Source organism: Rhineura floridana, chromosome 4, assembly GCF_030035675.1.
Source record: "Rhineura floridana isolate rRhiFlo1 chromosome 4, rRhiFlo1.hap2, whole genome shotgun sequence".
Lineage (NCBI taxonomy): Eukaryota > Metazoa > Chordata > Lepidosauria > Squamata > Rhineuridae > Rhineura > Rhineura floridana.
In genome coordinates this window covers 118,452,630-118,475,230 of record NC_084483.1, presented here as the reverse complement: position 1 = coordinate 118,475,230, position 22,601 = coordinate 118,452,630, and the positions used below count along the sequence as shown (strand labels likewise).

General features: G+C 40.3%; 1 protein-coding gene across 5 annotated transcripts in view; it reads left to right on the top strand.

Moving 5' to 3' along the window:
- RGS17 (regulator of G protein signaling 17) overlaps window positions 1-22,601 on the top strand; it is a 105,988-nt gene that overhangs the window by 33,949 nt on the left and 49,438 nt on the right. For all 5 annotated transcript variants that reach the window (XM_061624174.1, XM_061624173.1, XM_061624170.1 and 2 more), the window contains one exon: window positions 21,304-21,447. In XM_061624174.1, coding sequence (XP_061480158.1) covers window positions 21,329-21,447 — 119 coding nt within the window. In that variant the 5' untranslated portion in view covers window positions 21,304-21,328. The remainder of the gene's footprint in view (window positions 1-21,303; window positions 21,448-22,601) is intronic.

The following is a 22,601-nucleotide window of genomic DNA, read 5'->3' as shown; positions in this document are numbered from 1 at the left end:
ATAAAACACTGAACAACACAGAACCAACTAGGCTTGGATACTTCAGCAGAAGTTTAGATATTTAAAATAATATTTTCACTTCCCAGAATAGTGGCAGGTGCTAGCTTTAACTGGAGGGGCTTGTCATCCAAATCCAAGGTGACTCTCCTCCCCGCCCCCGCACTAACTGTTAGTTCCACAGGTTCTTGTGAAACCTCCAAACCTTTGTTCAAAAATAGGGGGGGGGAATTCCCCTTTAAAAAGACATTGGCAGGTTCTTTTTACTGAGTATTCCCAAAGCAAAATAACAAACATGGTTCAGAGACAAGGAGCATGGAGGAAGAGGAGGAAAGGAAGGGATATAGTGAAAGTTTAAAGAAAAAGGGGAAAGAGAAGCATGCTCCCATATCTATCCATGAGGATAGAGGTCTGAAAAAGAGTGGCATGGAGAAACATTCTAAACCTGATTACAAAAGCTGAATCCATTGAAGATGAATTGTGTACATCCAATTATAGGAAAAACATATCAGGGAACCAAAGTACTTCTACAGAAGTCCAGGCTTAGACTTGAGCATTATTACCTAACAAAAGGCATCAATGGTGGGTTTCCCACGATAGTTTGAGTCATGCTATTTAAGGGTCATGCCACACGGCTAAAACTAAGTCATGGGGGCATACCCCTGAAATGTCATCTTGCCATTACTGAAAGGAAGATGAGCTAAGATCTCCCAGGAAATTAAAAAACAACACTTGGTATAATTATGGCAGGATATGCTTGCTAGCTGTTTCCATTCTTTCTCAAGAGATAATTAATGGCTGAATTAGAAGTGTTGCTTGCATTAGATATGTCACTTGGATCTAGGGGATCAATTTGCTTGTGCCTGGCATATGCTGAAATCAGGACTGGCTACTACCATAGGGGCTTTCCCTGTTACCACAATGGCACATTCATTGCTCAGAGCAAAGCCAAATCACACTTTGGGTAGACACATACTGTTCTGATTCCAATGTGTCTCCACCTCTCTCTTCTGAAAGTGGGAGCACATGACGCTTATCAGACCTCACCCCTTTTTACCTTAGAACCAGCTTGAGTGTGTTTGGTTTTTAAAATATTCAGCTTCAAAGAGATTTTGCAACTGATCAGTACAGTAGATTAATCTGTTCCCCCTCCAGGTGTGGCTAATGGAAGCGCTTTGATCTGGTGACTGGTGTGTTTATAGCCATAGTCTTGAGATATACAGAGTTCCAGCTGAACTAGGTTACTCAGTAACACTATTATAGCAACATGTGGCTGAGTGTGTACACTAGGCTAGAACATACTCAGAACCAGAACTTCTCCATAACTGCAACAAAGGGAAAAATCAGTAGTGCCGGGCAAGTTGTATTCAGGGAAGCTCAGTTGCCATTACTGACCTTGCCATTAAGGAAGCATTTCAGGATACACTTTCAAGGAACCCCAAGGTTTCCTAGAATACAGTCTGAAAACCATTGTTCTAAATATATATCAAATCTCATGATCTATAATTCAAGAAATGGGGTTGTCTTAAATGTGTGTTAGGAATTTACTGCTGCTGGGCCATCCACTCACGCAACTTTGGATCATCCAACCCATCATTTATGCCAAAATTCTGTTTTTTAAAATATTCTCTTCACATATTACAACAGAAGGCATAGATCGGCAATACAATACATAAAAAGTTTATAATTCCTACAGAACTGATTGCTCCTTGTAGGTTTTCTAAATCCTACAGTAGTGCTAGTCATTTAATTTCATCTGTGCAAGTCTAATATAGAAAAATTTGCTGGGAAAGCTATTAATAATGAAGTCTGTATATTAATAGATGTCCACTGGGATTTGGCTGCTATGTTGAAAATTGTCTGATGCTTAGGTAGTCCAACACACTAGAATACCTAAAGAAGTCCGAAGTCCGATGGGATATAATTTTCTGTTTTTCTCCGCCCCAAAAGCCATTTGTGTAAGTGGTATTTTCTTCTTGCTTGCTTACTTTATCAATCTGAACTATTCTGTATGGTAATGAGCTAGATTTTTATATAAATTCCATTCATTGTAACAGAATTTCAAGGGATGCTAAAATAGATGTTTCAGCTGAACAGAAGGGATACTAAAATAGATGTTTTCACTGAGCAGAACTTTCCAAATTCTGCTTCAAATTTCCTTTTAGGTGAAACTTGTTGACAACTCAAGGCCTGCATGTTACTATTCCTAGTTGGCCTTGCAGCCTAAGTTAAGAAGGTAAGGATAAAGGAAACATTTACAGCCTAGTCTTATGCATATTTAATTAAAAGTAAGTCTGACTGTATTCAATGGGTCTTATCCATAGGAAAGTACAGATAGGATTGCACAAGTCAGGAGCCAGTAAGAAAGGAAGCCCAGGACTGGCTTCATCAAATCCAGTCCCTCTTCTGTTTCTTCTTCTTAGCACAAGTTAACATAACTTTTTGTTTTGTTTCAAAACAGATTGAATTTTTGTTGTCAGCATAGTGTGATGAATGTGTTTGTCACACATTCTCATTGAAGCAGTCCTCACAGTAGATGGATGTAGACGGTTAACTTACTGAGCACTGAACGGAACATCAGTAATCTGTATGTCTAGCAAACCTATTCACTCAATCAGATGCAGAACTCATCCTAACTGCATGACCAAAACCAGATCCCTCCCCCCTCAAAGGCTTATAATATCCACTTGCTTTCAATCTTCACTAACACGTTTTCCACAATCCATTAACAAAGAAAATGGCCGTTTTCTAACTGTAAGACTTCTGTAGCAAGAAGCAACTGCTGCAGCAGGAATTGTGCCCAGATATCCAGTTTCTTTGGTGTATTCCTGTGTACAGCTGTGAGCTTTTTAAGGATGCTCATGGTGTTTTCAGGAGTGCAATTTATTTCTAAACATGATATGCCATATGAACATTTATGAATAAAAAATATTTCCTGTTTGAGTACAAATGCCTGTATTCCAATATTTAGATTATATTATTTTTTATCACTAAAACTGAGAACAAACCATTGGGTAAATTGCCTTACATTAATTTGAAACACATTGTTCTGAAATGAAACAAATTTTGAAAATCAGTACATTATTAGTGAAAATCATACAAAAATGCTGTGAAAGTGGGAGGGCAGTATATTTCATATTTAAGCCTCCTGCAAAGCACACTCACCTTTTACAGTGATTTTTATGCTGCTTTGTGAAAGGAAGTGAAATTGTTCACTTCAGTGGCCTTCAGAGTGAAGAGGGAATGCCCAGTGGTGCAACTAGGTAGTTTTAGATGGCATGTATGTTAGTTCAGTTGTTCACGCTCTGGTAACTTCTAGGTTGGACTACTGCAATGCGCTCTACGTTGGGCTGCCCTTGAAGATAGTTCGGAAACTACAACTAGTCCAGAATGCAGCGGCCAGACTACTGACGCGGACCAGAAGGTCCGCTCATATAACACCCGTTCTGGCCCGTCTGCACTGGCTTCCTATTTGTTTCCGGGCTAAATTCAAAGTGCTGGTTTTGACCTATAAAGCCCTACACGGCATGGGACCGCAATACCTGGTGAAATGCCTCTCCCAATACGAACCTACCCGTACACTGCGCTCGACATCTAAGGCCCTCCTCCGAGTGCCATCCCATCGAGAAGCTCAGAGGGTGGTGACCAGAACTAGGGCCTTCTCAGTGGTGGCCCCCGAATTGTGGAATAGTCTCCCCGATGAGGTACGCCTGGCGCCGACGCTGCTATCTTTCCGGTGCCAGGTGAAAACCTTTTTATACTCCCAGGCATTTTAAAATGTATCTTAATAATTGTTTTTATTGTGTATTTTAAACAGTATCTTATTATTGTTATATTTTGATGTTGCTTGGTTTTTGTTGTTTGTTGTTTTGATTTTTGATTCTGTTATATTTACTGTATTTATATATTTTGCTTGTTTTATCTTTTATGTACACCGCCCAGAGAGCCTTTTTGGCTTAGGGCGGTATATAAATTAAATTAAATAAATAAATAAATTAAATAAATTAACGTTTCTCTTTCCCCCATCGTCCCATGCTTTACAACTGCTTCTACATTCCTGAATGTTAGAGCAAAAGATGAATAAAAAACAATTGCATCCCTGATTTTAAACAGAAAGAAATACTTTGGGCAATATACTACCCAATATTGTATTTTACTACAACATTTTATTCCTGTTGGATGATGGTACTATGATCTAAGAAAGTTTAAAGTGTAAAATGTAAAACTCACATCACAGTACCATCTTCCAGCAAGAATAAAATGTTGTAGTAAAGGACAATATATTTAAAAAGTAAAAAAAATTAAATTATCATCTGCGATAGGGTTGCTAGGTCAGAAGCATCCCAAACCCAGAGATTTCAGGGGTGGGCCCTAGTGATGTCACGGGGATAGGGCCCTAGTGATGTCATTAAGCATGATATGTTAAGCATAAACCACAGTTGCTTGGAGCATACCACTCAAACAAACAAATTCTCTGATTGGAAATTAAGATAAAAATCATAACCCAGGTCCGACTGAAGTGACTGGATCATTCCTTCTCACCTGTTTAGGAAGCCTGGGTAGGGAACATTTAATCTAGCCTGCTTGCTTCTGGCAATAAGGGTTTAAGTGCCCTCGGGCCAAGACAGTCACCAGAAGGCCATCATAGGAAAAAGGGAGGCTAGTGTTGTGGAAATGTCAGGTGTAAAGATGGATGTCCCTGAAGGCTGCAATTCTAAACACACTTACTAAGCCCCATGGAACACAACAGAACTTACTTCTGAGTAGATATGGTTAGGATTGTGGTGTTGTTAAGGCTTGACTAGGGATCCTCTGCAAAGATATCCATATTATTATTTATTTATTTAACTGACAGAAAGAAAACACACATGGTTTGGTCTACCTTCACAGGCAGTAGATTGGGAACAGCAGCAATTGAAGCCATACTTCCCTGTATGTGAATTATCTTTAACCACTATTGAACAAGAACAAACCATCATGCAAACAACAAGGTGAATCATCAGTGGGTTTAAGGGGGTTAAGCTGAGTACATGGAACCACTGTTGTTGCTTCTATGGATGTAAGAGAGTGAGGTTAAAGGTAAATTAAATGCAAATAGAAAAACAAAAACAAAAGACAGTTATGATTTCCTAAATGCAATGCCATACAACCACAAAAAGATTCCTGTGAGTAAGACAGAAAACTCAGCATCCCACAACCAATCAGGATTCCTAACCAAAACTAAAAAAATTCTGGCAGCCAGTCAGTCAAGGTCACAGAAATCCCTATGCAGCACAACATGACCAGGGGGCTGCAGTTAGTTCAGAATGCTGCGGCACAATTGCTGACATGAGTGAGACCATATCAGCACATAATACCTCTGCTCTGAAATCTTCACTAGTTGCTGATTTGCTACCAGGTCAAATTCAAGGTATGCTTTCCATGTTACAGGTTCCACATAGTACATGTTCTGCTCTTGTAAGAAATTGATCCTTTATTGTAGCAGCACCTATGCTTTGGAACTCCCTGCCTATTGACATTAGGCAGGTGCTTCATTGTACTCATTTTGGCACCTGCTAAAAAGATTTTTATTTAGCCAAGCCTGTCCAGGCATGTAGAAGCTATTATGCTTTTTATCTGTTTTTAACTCATTGTTGGTTTTATTATTTTGAATGTTTTTAAATACTTGTCTTTAACTGTTTTTGCCAATAATTTTATTGTTTAAATACTTGTCTTTAACTGTTTTTGCCAATAATTTTATTGTTTTAATTCTTTCTATAAACTGCTTTGAGGTTTTTTACAATAAAGCTGTACATACATGTAAATAAATAAATAAATAAATTTCAGAGTCACTGTGGCTCTTTCCAACAAAGGAATCTGCCTTATACTGAGTCAAGCCATTTGATACTATTTAGCTCAGTACTGATGACATGGACTAGCATTGGCTCTTCCAGAGATTGTATTTTAGACCTTTGCATGCAAAGCATGTGCCCTACCACTGAGCTACAGCCCTGTTTTAAAAAGTATCTTTTAAAATCGTTCTTTTCAATCCACTAATGAATGCACATCATACTAGGGCAGATCCACACCATGCATTTAAAGCACATTCAACATACATTGGAAGCACATGAATCCCACCACAGAATAATGGGAACTGTAGTTTGTTAATGGTGGTGGGAACTATAACTGTGAAGGGGAAACTATACTTCCCAGGATTCTTTGGGGGAAGTCATGCACTTTAAATGTGAGTTGGATGGTGTTTTAAATGTATTATGTGGATCTGCATTACTTCATAAACTTTGCCCGCATATAAATCATATTAATTATTTTTTAAAATTTAAAATCAGCTACAAAGCTTACTTTGTGACTGTGGACTACTCACCCAGCCTAATCTGCCCCACAGGCTGAAAACAATAGAGGGGGACCATGACCACCCCAAGCAAGAAGGGCACACTTAAAATGTAGATGAAATAATAATGTACAACCAAAGTGTGAAATCAGACACACATGGAGACACAGTATGAAGAAATATTTATATATGCATGCATGTCACAGATGTTTATTATTTACACAAACTGTAATGATATTTATAGTTCAATCCTATGCATGTTTACTCAGAAGCAAGTCCCAATGTATTCAATGGGGCTTACTCAAACAGGGAAGCTTGCACGGGACTGCAATCTCAAAAGATAAGGAACGTCATTCACCCAATCCAAAATTCAGAATCATGCCACTTTAAACTGTTTTGCAACTGTTTATACTTGTTGTATGGTTATTAGATTTTAAAGGGATTTATTTCTTATTGTGAGCTGCCTTTGTTTCCAACCCTACCTCACAGGGCTATTGGAAAGATTACATATGCACACACACTGGAGATGTAAAAATACATACAACCTGTATAATAGTTTATTGTCAAAACCAGTTGGTCATTGCAGAACTTTTTTTAAAAAAATATCAGTATTAGTTTCCTACCAAATAAAAGCAGTGACCTTTGGGTGAAGGTCTGGTAATAAATGCTAGTTCTAATAATAATTCTAAGTAAGTCCTGCCTAGTTGCTTTAAAAAAAAAGGATTGGAGGGTGAAAGAAAGATTTACAATACACTCCTTTGCTATGTTCACTCAAAGACCCATTGATTTACAGCATTTCTACTCAAAAGTAAGCCCTACGGAATTCAGTGGGATTTACTCCTGGGTATGGTGGATTAGCATTGCAGCCTTACTCCCAGAAAAGTGAGAAAGGATTAATGCTTCATATTGGGGAGGTATTCAAAACAGGCTATGAATTAGACAACTAAACTGCCCTCTTCAACAGCCCAGGAAAATTTAAACTTGTTTGACTCCTTATAATTAGAAAAGTATACCATATTGAAATGTCATCATGAGCTGCAGCATGTACACTTTTTCAAATTTCTGTTCAAAAATTATTTGACAGATAAAATGTACAATATGCTGTTTTTGCAAGCAATTAAAAATTGCATGTACACATTTATTATAATCATAATAACTGAAATTGTTTACTGTGTGTGCCTACCAAGATCCTGCTGTAATCTTGTTCTAGATTTCCTGGTATAGTATTGTAGAAAGGCAATATTGCTACTGCTGAAATTTATACACTCACTCAACTTCTGATGTGTAGACAAACAGGTTCCAGCTATTGCCTGGAGGTCAGCAAATCTCTGTCAATCACAACCCTGACTTCACTTTTGGCTAAAATGCTGAAAGGGCAGGGATAACCAGCTGACTTCTTGTGGGGGGGGCAGCTGACATTTTGGTGTATATCTTTTAAACCAGACCACCTAGAAACTTACTTTTTTAAAAAAGAGTCTGAAGATTGGGGGTGATTCACCCAGAGATCCAGAGGACCCTCAAAAACCACAGTCTCTGGACAAAACCCATAGACCTTGCAACCCTAATCAGCAACCATGGGCATGCACACTTGGCTGTCCCGATTATAAATAGTTTTAAAAAATAAGAAAGAAAAGGTGCTGCAGCAATCAGTGTCAGTCATACTGGCCATGGTGCTGACACTGGTCCTTTTTGCTGCTGTCCCCATCTGCCACTCTCTGGGTATTCATTAGGTAAAGGGAGGTGCTCTGGAGCAACGACTTCAATCCTGAGGTCCAGCCCTTGTTATACCACTGGGGGATACATCTCTAATTGATGCAACTGGGCCAATAACTCTTATGCCCAATTCAATTATGCATGATTGATTAGTTGGAGAGGTACGTGGATGAAGATGTATACTTGGAAAGGAATGCACATCACCTTTAAAATAACGTAGTAGAGGGAGATGACAGCTGTATGTTGGTGCACATCATGATGCAGGTATTACCTATCTGCACTGCACAACTTTCAGTGATCCATTCAGATGCGTCCATTTCCTCCCACCTTTGTGTGACCTGGGACTAGGGAAAGAATTTGCATTTCTGAAACAACATGAGAACCGAAGCACAGCCATCCTTCAACATTTACACTTATTCTCCATTGTTATAGCAGGTGAATCAAGTGAGGTATCCAAAGCACAGCCTTGTCCTCATTTCTTGGATGAGTTTTCAGTTGGTACAGCTTGAGGACGTTGACAAGGCTCTTGGACAGGTTCGTGCAACCACTTCTGTACTGGATCGTTGCCCTTCTTGGCTAGCAGGGATGGAACATCTGGCTGGGCCACGGAAGTGATTAATGCCTCTCTGCGAGTGGGAGTGGTCCTTGGCCACCTTAAAGAGGCGGTAGTGAGACCACTCCTGAAGAGACCCTCCCTGGACCCAGAAAATATAAAAATAACTATAGGCCGGTGGCAAATGTTGCATTCCTGGGCAAGGTCCTTGAATGAGTGGTTGCAGGTCAGCTCCAGACACTCTTGGATGAGACCGATTATCTGGATCCATTTCAGTCGGGTTTCAGGCCCGGTTTTGGCACGGAAACAGCCTTGGTTGCCCTATATGATGACCTCTGTCGGGAGAGAGACGGGGGAGTGTGACTGTGTTGATTCTCCTTGATCTCTCAGCGGCTTTTGATACCATCAACCATGGTATCCTTCTGGGATGACTGGCTGAGTTGGGAGTGGGGGGGACTGCATGGCAGTGGTTCCACTTCTACTTGGCAGGTCGGCTCCAGAAGGTGGTGCTTGGGGAACATTGCCCGGCCCTGTGGATTCTCCAGTATGGGGTTAGTTTTGTCCCCTATGCTGTTCAACATCTACATGAAACCGTTGGGTTCGGTCATCCAGAGTTGTGAAGTGTGTTGCCATCAGTATGCTGAGGACACGCAGCTCTATTTCTCCTTTTCATCTTCTTCAGGTGAGGCTGTCAATGTGCTGAACCGGTGCCTGGTTGCGACAATGGACTGGATGAGGGCTAATAAACTGAGGCTCAATCCAGACAAGACTGAGATGCTGTTCGTGGGTTGTTCATCTTACCGGATGGTGGATGTCCAACCTGTCCTGGATGGGGTTGCACTCCCCCTGAAGGAGAAGGTTTGTAGCTTGGGGGTTCTCCTAGAACCATCTCTGTCGCTTGAGGCTCAGGTAGCCTCGGTGGCACAGAGTGCCTTCTACCAACTTTGGTTGGTGGCCCAGCTATGCCCCTATCTGGACAGGGATAACCTGGCTTCAGTTGTCCATGCTCTGGTAATCTCCAAGTTAGATTACTGCAATTCGATCTACATGGGGCTGCCTTTGAAGACAGTTCGGAAACTGCAGCTTGTGCAAAATGCAGCGGCCAGATTGGTAACAGGGACCAGACGGTTTGAACATATATAACCGATTCTGGCCTACTTGCATTGGCTGCCTGTATGTTTCCAAGCCTGATTCAAGGTGCTGGTTTTAACCTGTAAAGCCTTACACAGCTTGGGACCACAATACTTGATGGAATTCCTCTTCTGACACAAACCCACCCATACACTACGCTCAACATCAAAGGTCCTCCTCTGGGTGCCTACTCAGAGGGAAGCTGGGAGGATGGCAACAAAGGAGGACCTTCTCAGTGGTGACCCCCAAATTATGGAATGATCTGATTGACGAGGTGCGCCTGGTGCCATCACTGCTATCTTTTTGGCGCCAGGTCAAGACTTCCCTCTTCTCCCAGGCATTTTTAACAGCATTTGAATAGCACTTTTTAAACTTGCCTATCAGTTTTTATGGGTTTTAATTTGGTATGGTTTTAAAATTGTATACTTGTTTTTAATGTTTTTAATTGTTGTAAACTGCCCTGAGAGCTTCGGCTGTGAGGCTGTATATAAATTCAATAAATAAATAAATAAATACTCAAATTTTGCAATGCAGTTCGCCAACCAACGAACGTTTACAAAAGGGTATATGTTAGGGAAAAGTGACTATGAATGTATGAGTAGAAATAATATACAAAAAGTCACTATATGACTAGAAATTGCTTGCAAAAATATGTACATTAGTTCAAAACTGCCTACAATAATGTGTTTATTAAGAGAAATTCACACCAAAATGCTGGAGAATTTTCATGAGGATTTTTTTGAAAAAGAAAATGGCAAATTGCTGCAGAAATGTGGAGAACTGAATTTAAGACTGGAAAAATGAGAAACTGAGAGAACTTCCCATACCTCCTTGGGGCCCTTCCAGACTGGTGTTTTATTGTGGGTGTGTTCTGTAACATGCTCTGGACACAATAATACTGCATTAATGGTGGATTGTTTTTTGCTTTAGTTTGTTCTGTGATGCTTTCCTAATGCTTTCACATTATTGCTGTCTGGAGGAGCTATAGCGCAACAAAAGTGGATAAAAATAAACCAGAACATTTGTGGTATGATATGTTATGGAATTTCAGCACCCCATTCGTATGTGCCAATGGAAAGACTTTCCCCTCTGTGATGTTGTCACAAAGCCCAATCTGATTGGTCACATGGTATTGGGATGTCATTGGCTTGGTTCATACACTGAAGAAGAAAGAAGTTCTAAAAATGGCACTGAAATATATTGAAGCTGCAAGCAGGGGTAAAAAAATGTGAAAAGCCTCTAAGGTTAGGTGTATGTGGTGTCCTTCCCGTCAAAAACCCACTCTTCAAGACAGAATATCAAACCTCATGAAAACGCAGCACTACACTATTGTAAACTGTTAAATTATTCAGTGGAATGTCAACTGATTTTAAAATGTCAGATTCACCTGAACTTGGATGGAGAAGTTATATTTTTGTAATCAAAACTCAGTTGTCCCAGCCTGTAGCAAGTTAAATAGGAATAAAACTGTGAGAACAAAAGTCTTCTAATAAACACATCAGTTTTTATTTTTATTTTAATAAGGACACCATAGACCCACTGTGTTCTGTTAAAATGTAGTATTCTAAAATATAGGACATGCAGCAGATGTCCTGGAATAACAGGAAACAGTTCAGAATAAGGCAAAAACTGTTAGTAGAAGAAACATTAATCTGAGTGTAATCTGCCTAGCTTTTACTATCTGCCTTGACTGGAGCTATCACTCATTTGTAGTTTAGCTCCCTCCCTGAAAACTTAAAAGGGAGCTTTGAAACAGAGCTTCTCCTTATTCCAGCATTTGTGCTCATCCTACTTAGGCATCAATAGCACAATGCCAAGTTTAAAGATAGGAAATGGCCTTATGGCAGGCCAGGCTATATGTTCATCTAGTTCAGTGCTCTCCACTCATATTGGCAGTAGTTATCTCCAGGATGCCAGGCAGAGGTCTTTCCCATTACCTGTTTAAACGCTCTTCTTAGCGGAGACATCAGAGATTGAAACTGGAGCTTTCAGAATGCGCTTTATCACCAAGCCGTGGTACCTTTGCAAATCATGGATCTACATTATAGTTCTTAAGTAATGAATGTAGATGGCCCTGCAACAGGGAACAGTCACGTTTATGTTTGTTGTTCTTGTTATTTTTTTTTAATGAGTGGGAAATCTCTAGTCTTCCAAATGTTACTGGATTCCAACTCCCATCCTCTCCAGCCAACATAAGCCAATGGGAGCTGTAGCCCAGTGACATCTGGAGGACCAGAGGTTCTCCACTCGTGCTCTAAGAAGCTTCCAAAAAGTTGAAAAGACTTGTGAACTGATAATATACATTGCCAAATTGTCTGGCAGCTAACCTCTCCATTCAGTTTTGGTAATCTATATTCTGTTCAGCTGTAAGTATCTCAAACATGCTGAAGCTGATTTATAGGAAAATCTGTGAGATAACTGACACTCTTGTCATAGTTTATTCAGCAGTCTATGAAGACAAACTCTAAAAGGTCTCATCTACTGATCTTGAGGGTCCTATTTGTCAAAATTAAGTGGATTCACTGACTTCTACTTCATTTGCAGTCGGAGGAACTTCTTAATAGCTTGCTGTATAATAACACAGCTGGGGGATTGTAAATTTGTGCTAATACTCAGGGTAAGATTAGAGAACTGGGAATTGCATAGATCTGATAAGGCATAATATTTATGTGCTGTAATTTGAATGTGCCCATAGGATTTAAAGGACAAAATTTTGAGTTTGGACAGCTGTTCTTAATATATATCTTTTGAATATGAGATTAGTCAGTAGTGGTGCAATAAACAGAAATAGGTTAGAGTTAGTCATGGAATTAGATCACCGGAAAGCAGCTTTGGAATGTCATTATTTCCTTAAACATTATTAAAGCAAAAGAGGTATTACATATTTTTTAAATTATGTAAAAGGAAACTTCAGAGGAGGAAAGGCACCCATCTTCAATAGGATTCTGAACAGTTTTTATCTGAACAATTTGAGGGACACAGAATTTGATTATAATAGCAAGACATGGCTGCATGTCAATATTGAATCCATGCAAGTTTGGAATGCTATGCCCACTTACATGGGAGTAAGTGCATTCAACGGGATGTACTTCTGAGCCAACATATAGAGATTATACTGTGAGATCTGTAAGAAAGGGCGAAGCAAACCACTATTTTAGTGCAAAAAATAAATGCAAGTGATGTAGCAACTGTAAGGACGACATTCCATCTCAGCAGTTGCCTCCTAGTGAAGCAAAAATCCTTTTACCTATAGACACATTTATGGAGATAAAGCTATCAATGGCTACTAGCCATGATGGCTGACTTACACCCCACCTCCACTGTTGGAGGCAGCATGTCTGTGTACTCCAGTTGCTGGAAATCACAACTGGGGAGAGTGCTGTTGCACTCAGGTCATGCTTATGGGCGTTCCATAGGCCTTCTGATTGGCCACTGTGAGAACAGGATGCTAGACTAGATTAGCCTTGGGCTGTGTTCCTGTGTTCCTAATTCAAGAATCTCAGACTTCCACTTCCAAAATGGAAATTACATATCGCATTGTGTGAGAACTGCACCGCTGACGTTCATAAACATGAGAGATCAGACAACAGAGGCCAAGATCTTGTTATTCAGAATTCTTTCTTTCAGATTGTATATGCTACTCTTCACTAGAATGGCCAGATGCAAAAGAGAACAACAATCCCTGCTCTGTTTTGCATCTGGCCACCTTACTCTTCACATAGCAACTCTGAGAGCCAATAAAAATTAAAAACCCCAAATACAATTTATTTGTGAGAAAAAGGTTAAAGAACAATAACACATTTAGGGCCAAAAAAAACAATACACGCAACTGATGAAAATCAGAAATCAATGTACTGGAAGACCTACACCATACAGGACTCCAACTCCCATCAGCCCCAGCCAACGTGGCGAATGTGCAGGGATGATGGGAGTTGTAGTCCAAAAAAAATCTGGAGGGCCACTGGTTCCCCATCCCCAACCTACACAAATAAAAAGGCCTTCACCTAGTGCTCAAAGGACATATAACTCAATGCTGGGTGAGCCTTCCTAGGAAGGGCATTTGATATGTGGGGCACCACAACTGAGAAGACTCTCTGGTCATCTCCTAATTTTAGAAGGTGGCAAAACTCAGGAGGGCCTCAAATGATGACTGTAATGTTTGAGCATGTACAAAGAAAAGTTGATGCTTGGTTCTGCCTCTCCTGGAAACTGCATTAGGTCAAAAGATTACTCTTAATAAGGAAGTAGACTTCACTTGTGGCTTTTGTTGATGCAGCATATATGGAATCATCAGTTCCATTTTAACATTGTGTCTGTACCTGACTCTCTACACCAATGAAAATGACAAGAATCTTGGGCAATATCCAACTAAACAGATCCCTTCATACAAGAACTTTTGGCGGTGCAAAGGAATTTGCCCTCCCTCTGCTTTCTCTGCATGTCCCCATGCCCCCCTACATTGGACTTACCGGAGCAGAGTTCAGCGGGCACAGGGGTGCATGAGGAGACAAAAAGGAGGAGTTCTGTTGTGCAAGTAGATATCCTTGCACTAGTGGCTCTACTTAGTTGGATACCACTCCTTGTTTTTTTTAATATGAACCAGGAAAATGTGTGGATTCTTTGTAGCATGCCCTGTCTTAGAGCATTTAACATATTAACCTATGATGCTAGATATGCTATTTTCTGTTAGTTTGCATTTTTAGTTTCCTCCCCCTCCCCCCAAAAATGTATCATGCATGCACGCACACATTTTCTAGATGATCGTGGTTTCATATGCTGGTTACTAAGCCAAGATTAAGCCACAATTTGCCAGTTCAGATGTAACAGGGAAACTATGGATTAGTTAAACAAACCAAGATGAAAGCACAAAAATCAGCACACAAGGGGAGGAGGGGAGGATTCAGGAATAACTCCATGTCTGTCTTGGCTTTGTCGTGGCCTGTCAGTTTTCTATGCCGTAGATGGTTGCAATGGAACCTCTCTCTACCTGGCTAAAGAAAAAGACTGAGTAGCGGCAGCTACCTCCAGTCATGCATTAGCATGAAATCTGCATATCCTCCTCTCATTCATTAGTGTTAAAAGTAAGCCCAGAACAGCTTTAACAGTGACAAGCATATGAATTATCCAGAATAGTCTCTCTGATGGGCATACCTTGTTTTAATATTCCCCCCCCGAAAGCTTTGAACTTAAAGATAATATAGATCTACGCCTTGAATAATGACAACAAATTCCGTACTTCTTCACATTCATTAGCTTCAAAGGAATACAAAATCATAGGGGTCTGTTTCATTCGCAACATTCGTTTCAAAGTTGAAATTGGTTTCCAAGTGAAAAAAGGCGCAAGAAAAAAAAGGGGGGGGAGTTAATATTTGTAGAGATAGCTGGAAGTGAAAAAATGACACTGAGTAATCTGTGACTTCTTATTCTCACTTTTTATGAAATAGTATCATAATTTATAATAACATAATAATGCACATTTACTTACAGTTGTGTTACTGAGTTCAAGGACACTTATATCCAGGTAAATATGCAAGGGATTGCAACCAGAGTCCCCCCACCCCACCCTTTGATTGCTGAGTGAGGTTAAAAATGTGGTGTGCATGATCTGCCTGGAACTGTGGCAGTTCAGGTGAGTGGTAAGAATACCTCCTCGTATACAGATTCTATATGTTTCAGTAGGTCTTGAGAAGGAGCAAGGCTGCTGATGGAAGTTCACATACTTGACAATGTCAGTTCTTACTACCCCAGAACAGAGTATAATCAACCATGAGTAGTAGTGAAATGGTTTTCCTTGAAAATTTTGAACCAGAAATTTATTTAATGTCCTAAATGGATTCAAATATAAATCTCAGAAGTCTTCTCTCACTAGCCAGAAGAGTTTGAACTGAAACATTTGATTAGGGAAAAAAATCAACAAAACACATTAATTCTTATATTCAAATCAATCCAAAGCTTTATTTAGATTTTTTGTAAATATTTTGTCTGACAATTGAAGAGCAGGCATTTCCCTTACATTGTTTAGATTTTTTTAAAAAATAAAGACACTGAAAGCTGTTAGCAGACAATGCTGAGCATGCAAAAAAGAGGACTGTCATACAGAAGAGAGCAAAGATTTGTTCTCAAGTGCTCCAGAGAGCAGAACTAGATGTAATGGGTGTAAGTTGCTGGCATGAGGGGGTGAGGGAAGCAGATTTTGATAGAACATTAGGAGAAATTTCCTGACAGTGTGTCTGACAATGGAACAAACTGCCTTAGGAAATGGTGGGCTCTCCTTCACTAGAGGGATTTAAGCAAAGCCTGTCAGGGATGTTGCAGTTGCATCCTGCATTGCAGATCCTGTACTGGGTAGGTAATGGACTAGATGTGCTGCCCAGGGCTCCTGCTGGAAGGAAGGGTGGAATATAAATCAAATAATAAATTTATTTATTTATTTATTATTTGATTTATATCCCGCCCTTCCACCCAACAGGAGCCAATAAATAAATAAATGTTCTCCAAGATCCCTTCCAACTTTATAACTCTGTAATTCTGATTCTTAACAGGAAGGGCAGTTCAACGATGGAACCAATTACATTAAAAGGTTGTGGGCTTTCCCTTACTAGAGGCCACCAAGCAGAGGCTAGAAAGCCATCTGTTGGGGATGCTCTAGCCCTGGGTTACCTGCCTCAAGTGGTTGGAGGGGTTGGACTAAATAAACTACAAGGCACCTCCAGTTCTATGATTTTGTGACTCTATACATGTGCATGCTTCTTAAGAATGGCAACTTGGGGGCATGGATGTTATTTACAACATGGACACTACCCAGTTACACCATGAAGTCTGAATCCAACCCATTGTGCTTAGGCCTTTTTAATGTGTATGTATGGGATTATGCATGGTGTTGCAAAAGCAGATAGAGAACTATTTCTCCCTTGTAATTCTAGCTCTCAGGGTCACCTGATGACATTGATTAGAAGTCAATTTGGATCAGGCTGAAAAAAGTCTTTTTGTCACACCTGGATCCATTTGGAGTTTGTATTCCCATTTGTTTATCTTGATCCCCCCACCCACCCAAAAAAAGATTTGGACATTCATCCCAGAATATTTTCTACCACAATAATTTCAAGCCACACAAGTTTTGATTTCAGAAATGTATATGGCATTCATGATCTGAAGCAGTCATATACGTGTTATGCCACTAGCCAAGGTATGGGCTTGTCACAGCCTGGACGGTCTATTCAAAGGGCAAGCAAAACTCTAAAACTCTAAAAACATCTTAATCAGAAAACAACTTAAAAACATTTTTTTTTAAAAAAGCTTAAAAATAATCTTAAAAAGCAATTCCGACACAGACTGGGATAAGGGGCTTGTTGAAAGAGGAAGGTCTTCAGTAGGTGCTGAAAAGATAGCAGAGATAGCAGCTGTCTAATATTTAAGGGGAGGGCATTCCAAAGTTGCATGATGTAATGCTGCCAAAGCTTAGCATAAAAACAAAAGAAGAGCCTGCTGGATGAGGCTGGTGGCACATCAATCCAGCATCCTGTTCTCACAGTGGCCAACCATATGCCCATGGGAAGCCCACAAACACGACCTGAGTGCAAGAGCACTCTCCCCTCTATGCGGTTTCCAGCAACTGGTATTCAGAAGCATACTGCCTTCAACTGTGCAGGTTGAGCAGGATTCCAAACCCATGATCCGCTAGGGTGAGCAAGTTTGGAAAAGGTAAATCTTGGGCTGTCCTGCCTGAACCAGGGCTCAGCTGAGGTTACGTCAGCCAAATTCCTCAACCCAGTTCAGCCAGGACTATGCTAACTCAACCAGGGCTCAGCCAGCAGAATTGAAGCTTGTGGAACTTACACAAGATAAGTCGCCAAAAGGGGAAGTTCTGAGGGAGTAGCAGGGATGGGATGGCGTAAGAAGAGACTTACACTTATTCCAAACTCTGTTCAGCTCAGTCATGTAACCTAGGGCACAAGCTTCCCATGATTCTTTGGGGGAAGCCATGACTGTTCAAAGTGGAATAAAAGTGGAATAAATGTCTGGTGTGAATGTGGCTGGTGTGAACAGGATGCTGTATTAGATGGGCTACTGGCCTGGTCCAGCAGACTCTTCTTATGTTCTTATTCTGAAAGTTGTTAGGAAAGCCTTATTCCCCTCACAGAGCTACATCTTTCTTCCCAGGGAACTCTGGAAGTTGTAGCTCCCTGAGGATAATAGGAGTCTCCTAACAACTCTCAGCATCTATAACAAAGTATAGTTCCCAGGATTCTTTGGGGCAAGCCATGGCTACTTAAAGTAGTACAATATTGCTTTAAATGTATGGTGCAGGTGGGGCTAGAGTTGCTTTCTAATTGGGCCAGGATCTTACGTAGCTTCTTGCCCACCGAGCCGGTGCTGGGGCTGCTGCTCCAGGCAGGAGACAGCAGTGGCATGGCTCAACACCAGGCAGGCCCAGGGCTCCCCCGTCAGCAGGAGCATGAGGAGGAGCAGCAGCAGCAGGAGCAAGGTGGGGTTTGGGGCTGGCGGGAGTTGCATTTTCACATGCAGCATAGGAACAGCAGCCCAGCCAGAGCACAATGGATTCAGAGCTCTGTGGCCATCAGGGTGGCCCTTTAAGCGGCACGGGATGGGAGCAGGTGTTACTCCTTGTTGGGCAAGCTGGGTGGCCACTAGCCTGCTCTGGCCCTGCCCTCTTAAGAGGGAGAGAGGGTCTACTAACACCTCTCAGCATCCTTAACAAAGTGCAGTCCCAGGATTCTTTGGGAAAGCCATGACTGTTTAAAGTGGTATGATATTGCTTTAAAAACATGGTACAGATGGGGCTACAATTGTGCATGCTTATGTGGAAGAATGAGAATGTGTGTATATGTGAAGAAGAAGCAGTACCTGGTGCCAGTCATATTTCTTTCACACATCTTTCAAGGTCCCATCCCAAGGCATTGGTGTGTGAGTATGGGGGATTTTTTTTGCTAATTACTTCTGTGGGCAGGGTGTAGTCTGTGGTAATTAATTGTTCCTAAATATGGCAGCAAGCTTCTGTGGGGTTTCATAGTTTATGGTGAACCAAGCCTCAAGAGATAGCTCTCATAAATATATATATATTCTGTTTAATGCTGTCCGTAGTTGGCTCAACTGAATGATTGATTCTCTACGCAAAAGTGGTAGCACAATATCTACTGGTAACTAATGGAGAGCGTTGTTGGCATAAATAATATAGGGACCTGCGTTTCACTGCTAAAAGAGGTTCCTAGTTGTTTAAGTATTAATGGATCTTAAGTTAATAGTTGATCTGTGCCATGGTCCTTACATATCTAAGGCAGAAATGATATGCAAACTTACTTAGGTGCAAGTCTCATTGAACTCAGTGGGATTTTTAAATATGTGTATAAATATGCATGCTTATGGGCTTCAGGAGGTTATCTTCTCTTGGCTATACCTGAATTTTATAGATTACACTTACCAAGTTGCATAGGTTCCCAAATAATAAATTTCAAAGAGAAAAACAGCTATTCCTGCCTCTAGAAAAATATAGCAGGGGTATGCACCAACTAGAAAATTGGCTTAGACCCTGATCCGGCATTTCAGAAAATAGCTCATCTCAGTCCCAAATGCCTCAGATGCTGCTCAATTCAGCTTAGGGTTCAAGGCAGAGTCCATTTCACAATACCTGGTGGAAAGCCTATCCTGACACGAACCCACCTGTACACTACGCTCAACATCAAAGGCCCTCTTCCAGGTGCCTACTCCAAGGGAAGCTCGGAGGATGGCAACAAGGGAGAGGGCCTTCTCAGTGGTGGCTCCCAAATTATGAAATGATCTTACTGGCACCAACGCTGTTATCTTTTCAGTGCCAGGTCAAGACTTTCCTCTTCTCCAAGGAATTTTAGCACATGTTTTTAAATTGCTTTTTAAAAATGTGTTTTTAAATTTGTATATATGTTTTTAATTGTTGTAAACTGCCCAGAGAGGTTCGGCTATGGGGTGGTATACAAATGCAATAAATAAATAAGTAAATTTCAGGAAAAAGCAGGCTTCATTCCACCCTCATTAACTATTAGAAAAAAATTTAAATGTCTATGGTTTTTTTCCTTGTGGCAGACGTAGATGAAATTTGCAGGCATAGTAGTCACATCAAACTGGATAAAGCCAACCAAATTTACATGAAATAAGTGTAGAGGGTTTTGTTCTGGGCACCTTTAAAGTTTGATATAAGAAAGAAAGAAAATGTCTATACCTTTTAAAAAGAACTACAGGTCCTAATTCCTTGTGGATAAATCCTGAGAGTTAACATATTTGAACAATTTGTAATGATTTGTAGTGACCTTTATATTTTTTGAGACCTAACCAGCTGAATTTAATCCATCAGCGATGTATGATTGTCCATCAGGGCCTGCACAAATGTCTTCTGCCTACAATAACAAAACCAGTGAGGTTATCAAGGATCTGTCTGGCAACATAATGAGATGCATTCATTTGATGTTTCACAAACCGTACCAGGCTCACAATTAAATTCTGAAAGTAGTATTGTCCACATTGCCTGGGTACAGGATCTGCCTTTATATAATATAATATTATATTAGGTTGGGCACTTATGCACTGCCAAAAAAAAAGAGTAAACACAAGACCAAAAAAATAGGACAAACTGGCACACAAAATTGCATAACATTTGCATAAGCTAATTTAAATATATAGGTCCACATTTAGAAATAACTGCATAAATTAAATTGAAACAGAATACATCTCACCTGTGTGGAAGACTATGTCTAGGTGATCCGTGTGCATGCTCAGTCTACTGTCTGGGTGCTCACTATTAATGGACAACTTCAAGGCTCCTGCTATCTCTTCTTATTCTTTCTCTTTAAACCAGGCTTGGTTCTGACAGCCATTCAAACAGAGGAAAGTCAGAGGAGAGCCAGTAAGACATATAGCCACTTAGTTTGATGTAAACAGGAAATAAGTTTGTGTCTCCAGTGACATTCTTTCTCTGTTAAAAAAAAAAGATGGAAAAGCTGTGATAGTCACATTGTCATCAACATCTTAAACACTACCAAGTGCTATGCAAACTGTGAGCTGTATACCAGTGAACATGGACAACAAGCAGAGTTTCTTCAACAACAAATAGGATCTGTGAACATCTTTAAGGTGTTGAGCCGTGAGACATGCAACCCTGAGGCACAATCTCTCCAGACCCACACTTCAAAACGTTTGTCCTTCCCATCATATGCTGGGGGAGGGAATTAGATTTCAAGAATGAACACCGGGGGATGTTCTCAAGGCCCTCTTCCTGCTCCCCGATCAGGTTCTGAGGCCTTCTTTGCTGCCAAAAACGCTGGGGAGGCAGAGACTGGTAGGTGGGATGATCCAGAATCATCCTTCCTGCATTACCTTTTATGTAGATCCCCTTCTACTCTAGATTTGTCCCACTCAGGTTGCCTGCGAATCCCACTTCAGCTGAAACATAAAGTGGCAGGCAGTGTGCCATGGCAATGTTTTGATTTGTATTTTGAGGCTGAAAGTGGGTATGAGCCATTGCAATAAATTTAGAAAGAGCACAAACATGGCTGCATTTCCTTCATGTTCTTTTATGTCTGTGTCCTTGTAGCCACTGGGGTGCTGAAGTAGCTGAGATGAGAAAAAGGCAACAGTCACAAAATGAAGAAACATCTGCTGTGTCTCAAGCACCTGGAAACCAAAGGCCCAACAACACATGTTGCTTCTGTTGGTGTTGTTGTTGTAGCTGCTCATGGTAAGTCATGCAGTCTATTTGATACCGTATCCGGCACACGTAAATAACCAAAACAATCAGTTGTCAGGAGGGATGGGGCAGAATTTCAATTCAGTTCACATTTAAAGGTGGATCTAACAATTCCACACTTCCAAAACAATATGTGAACTGAAACATAGTTATCTCTGAAATTCACGCTTCTCCGAATTTTGTGATGTTGTCCTCCACCCAAGTAATGCAAACAAAAAGGCATATATAATAAGGGAAGCTTACAGAAAAATGCATACATTGCCAAAAATAATACAGAAAAATAACACAGAAAAATGCATTACATTAGGGGAATTTGCTTGCAGAAATGGGTATATGAGTGAAAACTATATAAAAATGTGAATATTAGGAGAAAATTGTGCTAAAATGCTGGTGAATTTTCATGAGGATTTTTAGCACACACACAAATTGCTGTGGAAAGGTGGAGAACTAAATTTAAAATTGGAAAAACTAAGGACCGACAGATTTGACCATCCCTAGTTGTCAAACAATCATAAAAAGTTTGGGGTCTCTTCTTTGCAATCAGGTTATCGCACAACAAATGTTCATTTGGTTTTAATTGGTTGGGTAAAGCCCTTATGTCTTTTCTCAACATTGTGCTCATGTCGCATTTTTTTAAAAAAATTAAAGAACAATATTTTGCATCTGGAAAAATGCAATTACAAGGCTTTGCGTGCCCCCCCTTCGATCCTGATAAAGTACTCATAGCTAGGCAAGAAGGAAGTGTGTGTATGTAAGCTTTTTGCATACAATTTGGCCTTTTCTAAAGTTGTTATATGAGAACTGTATTTCTCATAACAAATTCTTAAATATGGGCATTTGGAAAGACATTTTAAAAAAATTATTTGAAAACTCCAACTGTAAAAAAAAAAAAATGTATCTAGCCCTGCAAATATGTGCCAAAAATTAGTTTTCTGATTCTTTGGAGGAGCACGGAGGAAAGAGAGGAAAGAAATGGTCAGCATACGTTGAATGAATGACAAATATGTACAAAAGCATCCTGTTTATTACTATCTGATACTCTGATGAATAATCTACAGAATGTATTTATAGCCCGGACGCATTCAAGTTCTCTGAGATCCTTCAACTGGCAAAGAGCCGTCATCTTAATGGGGATCAGGCCAGGA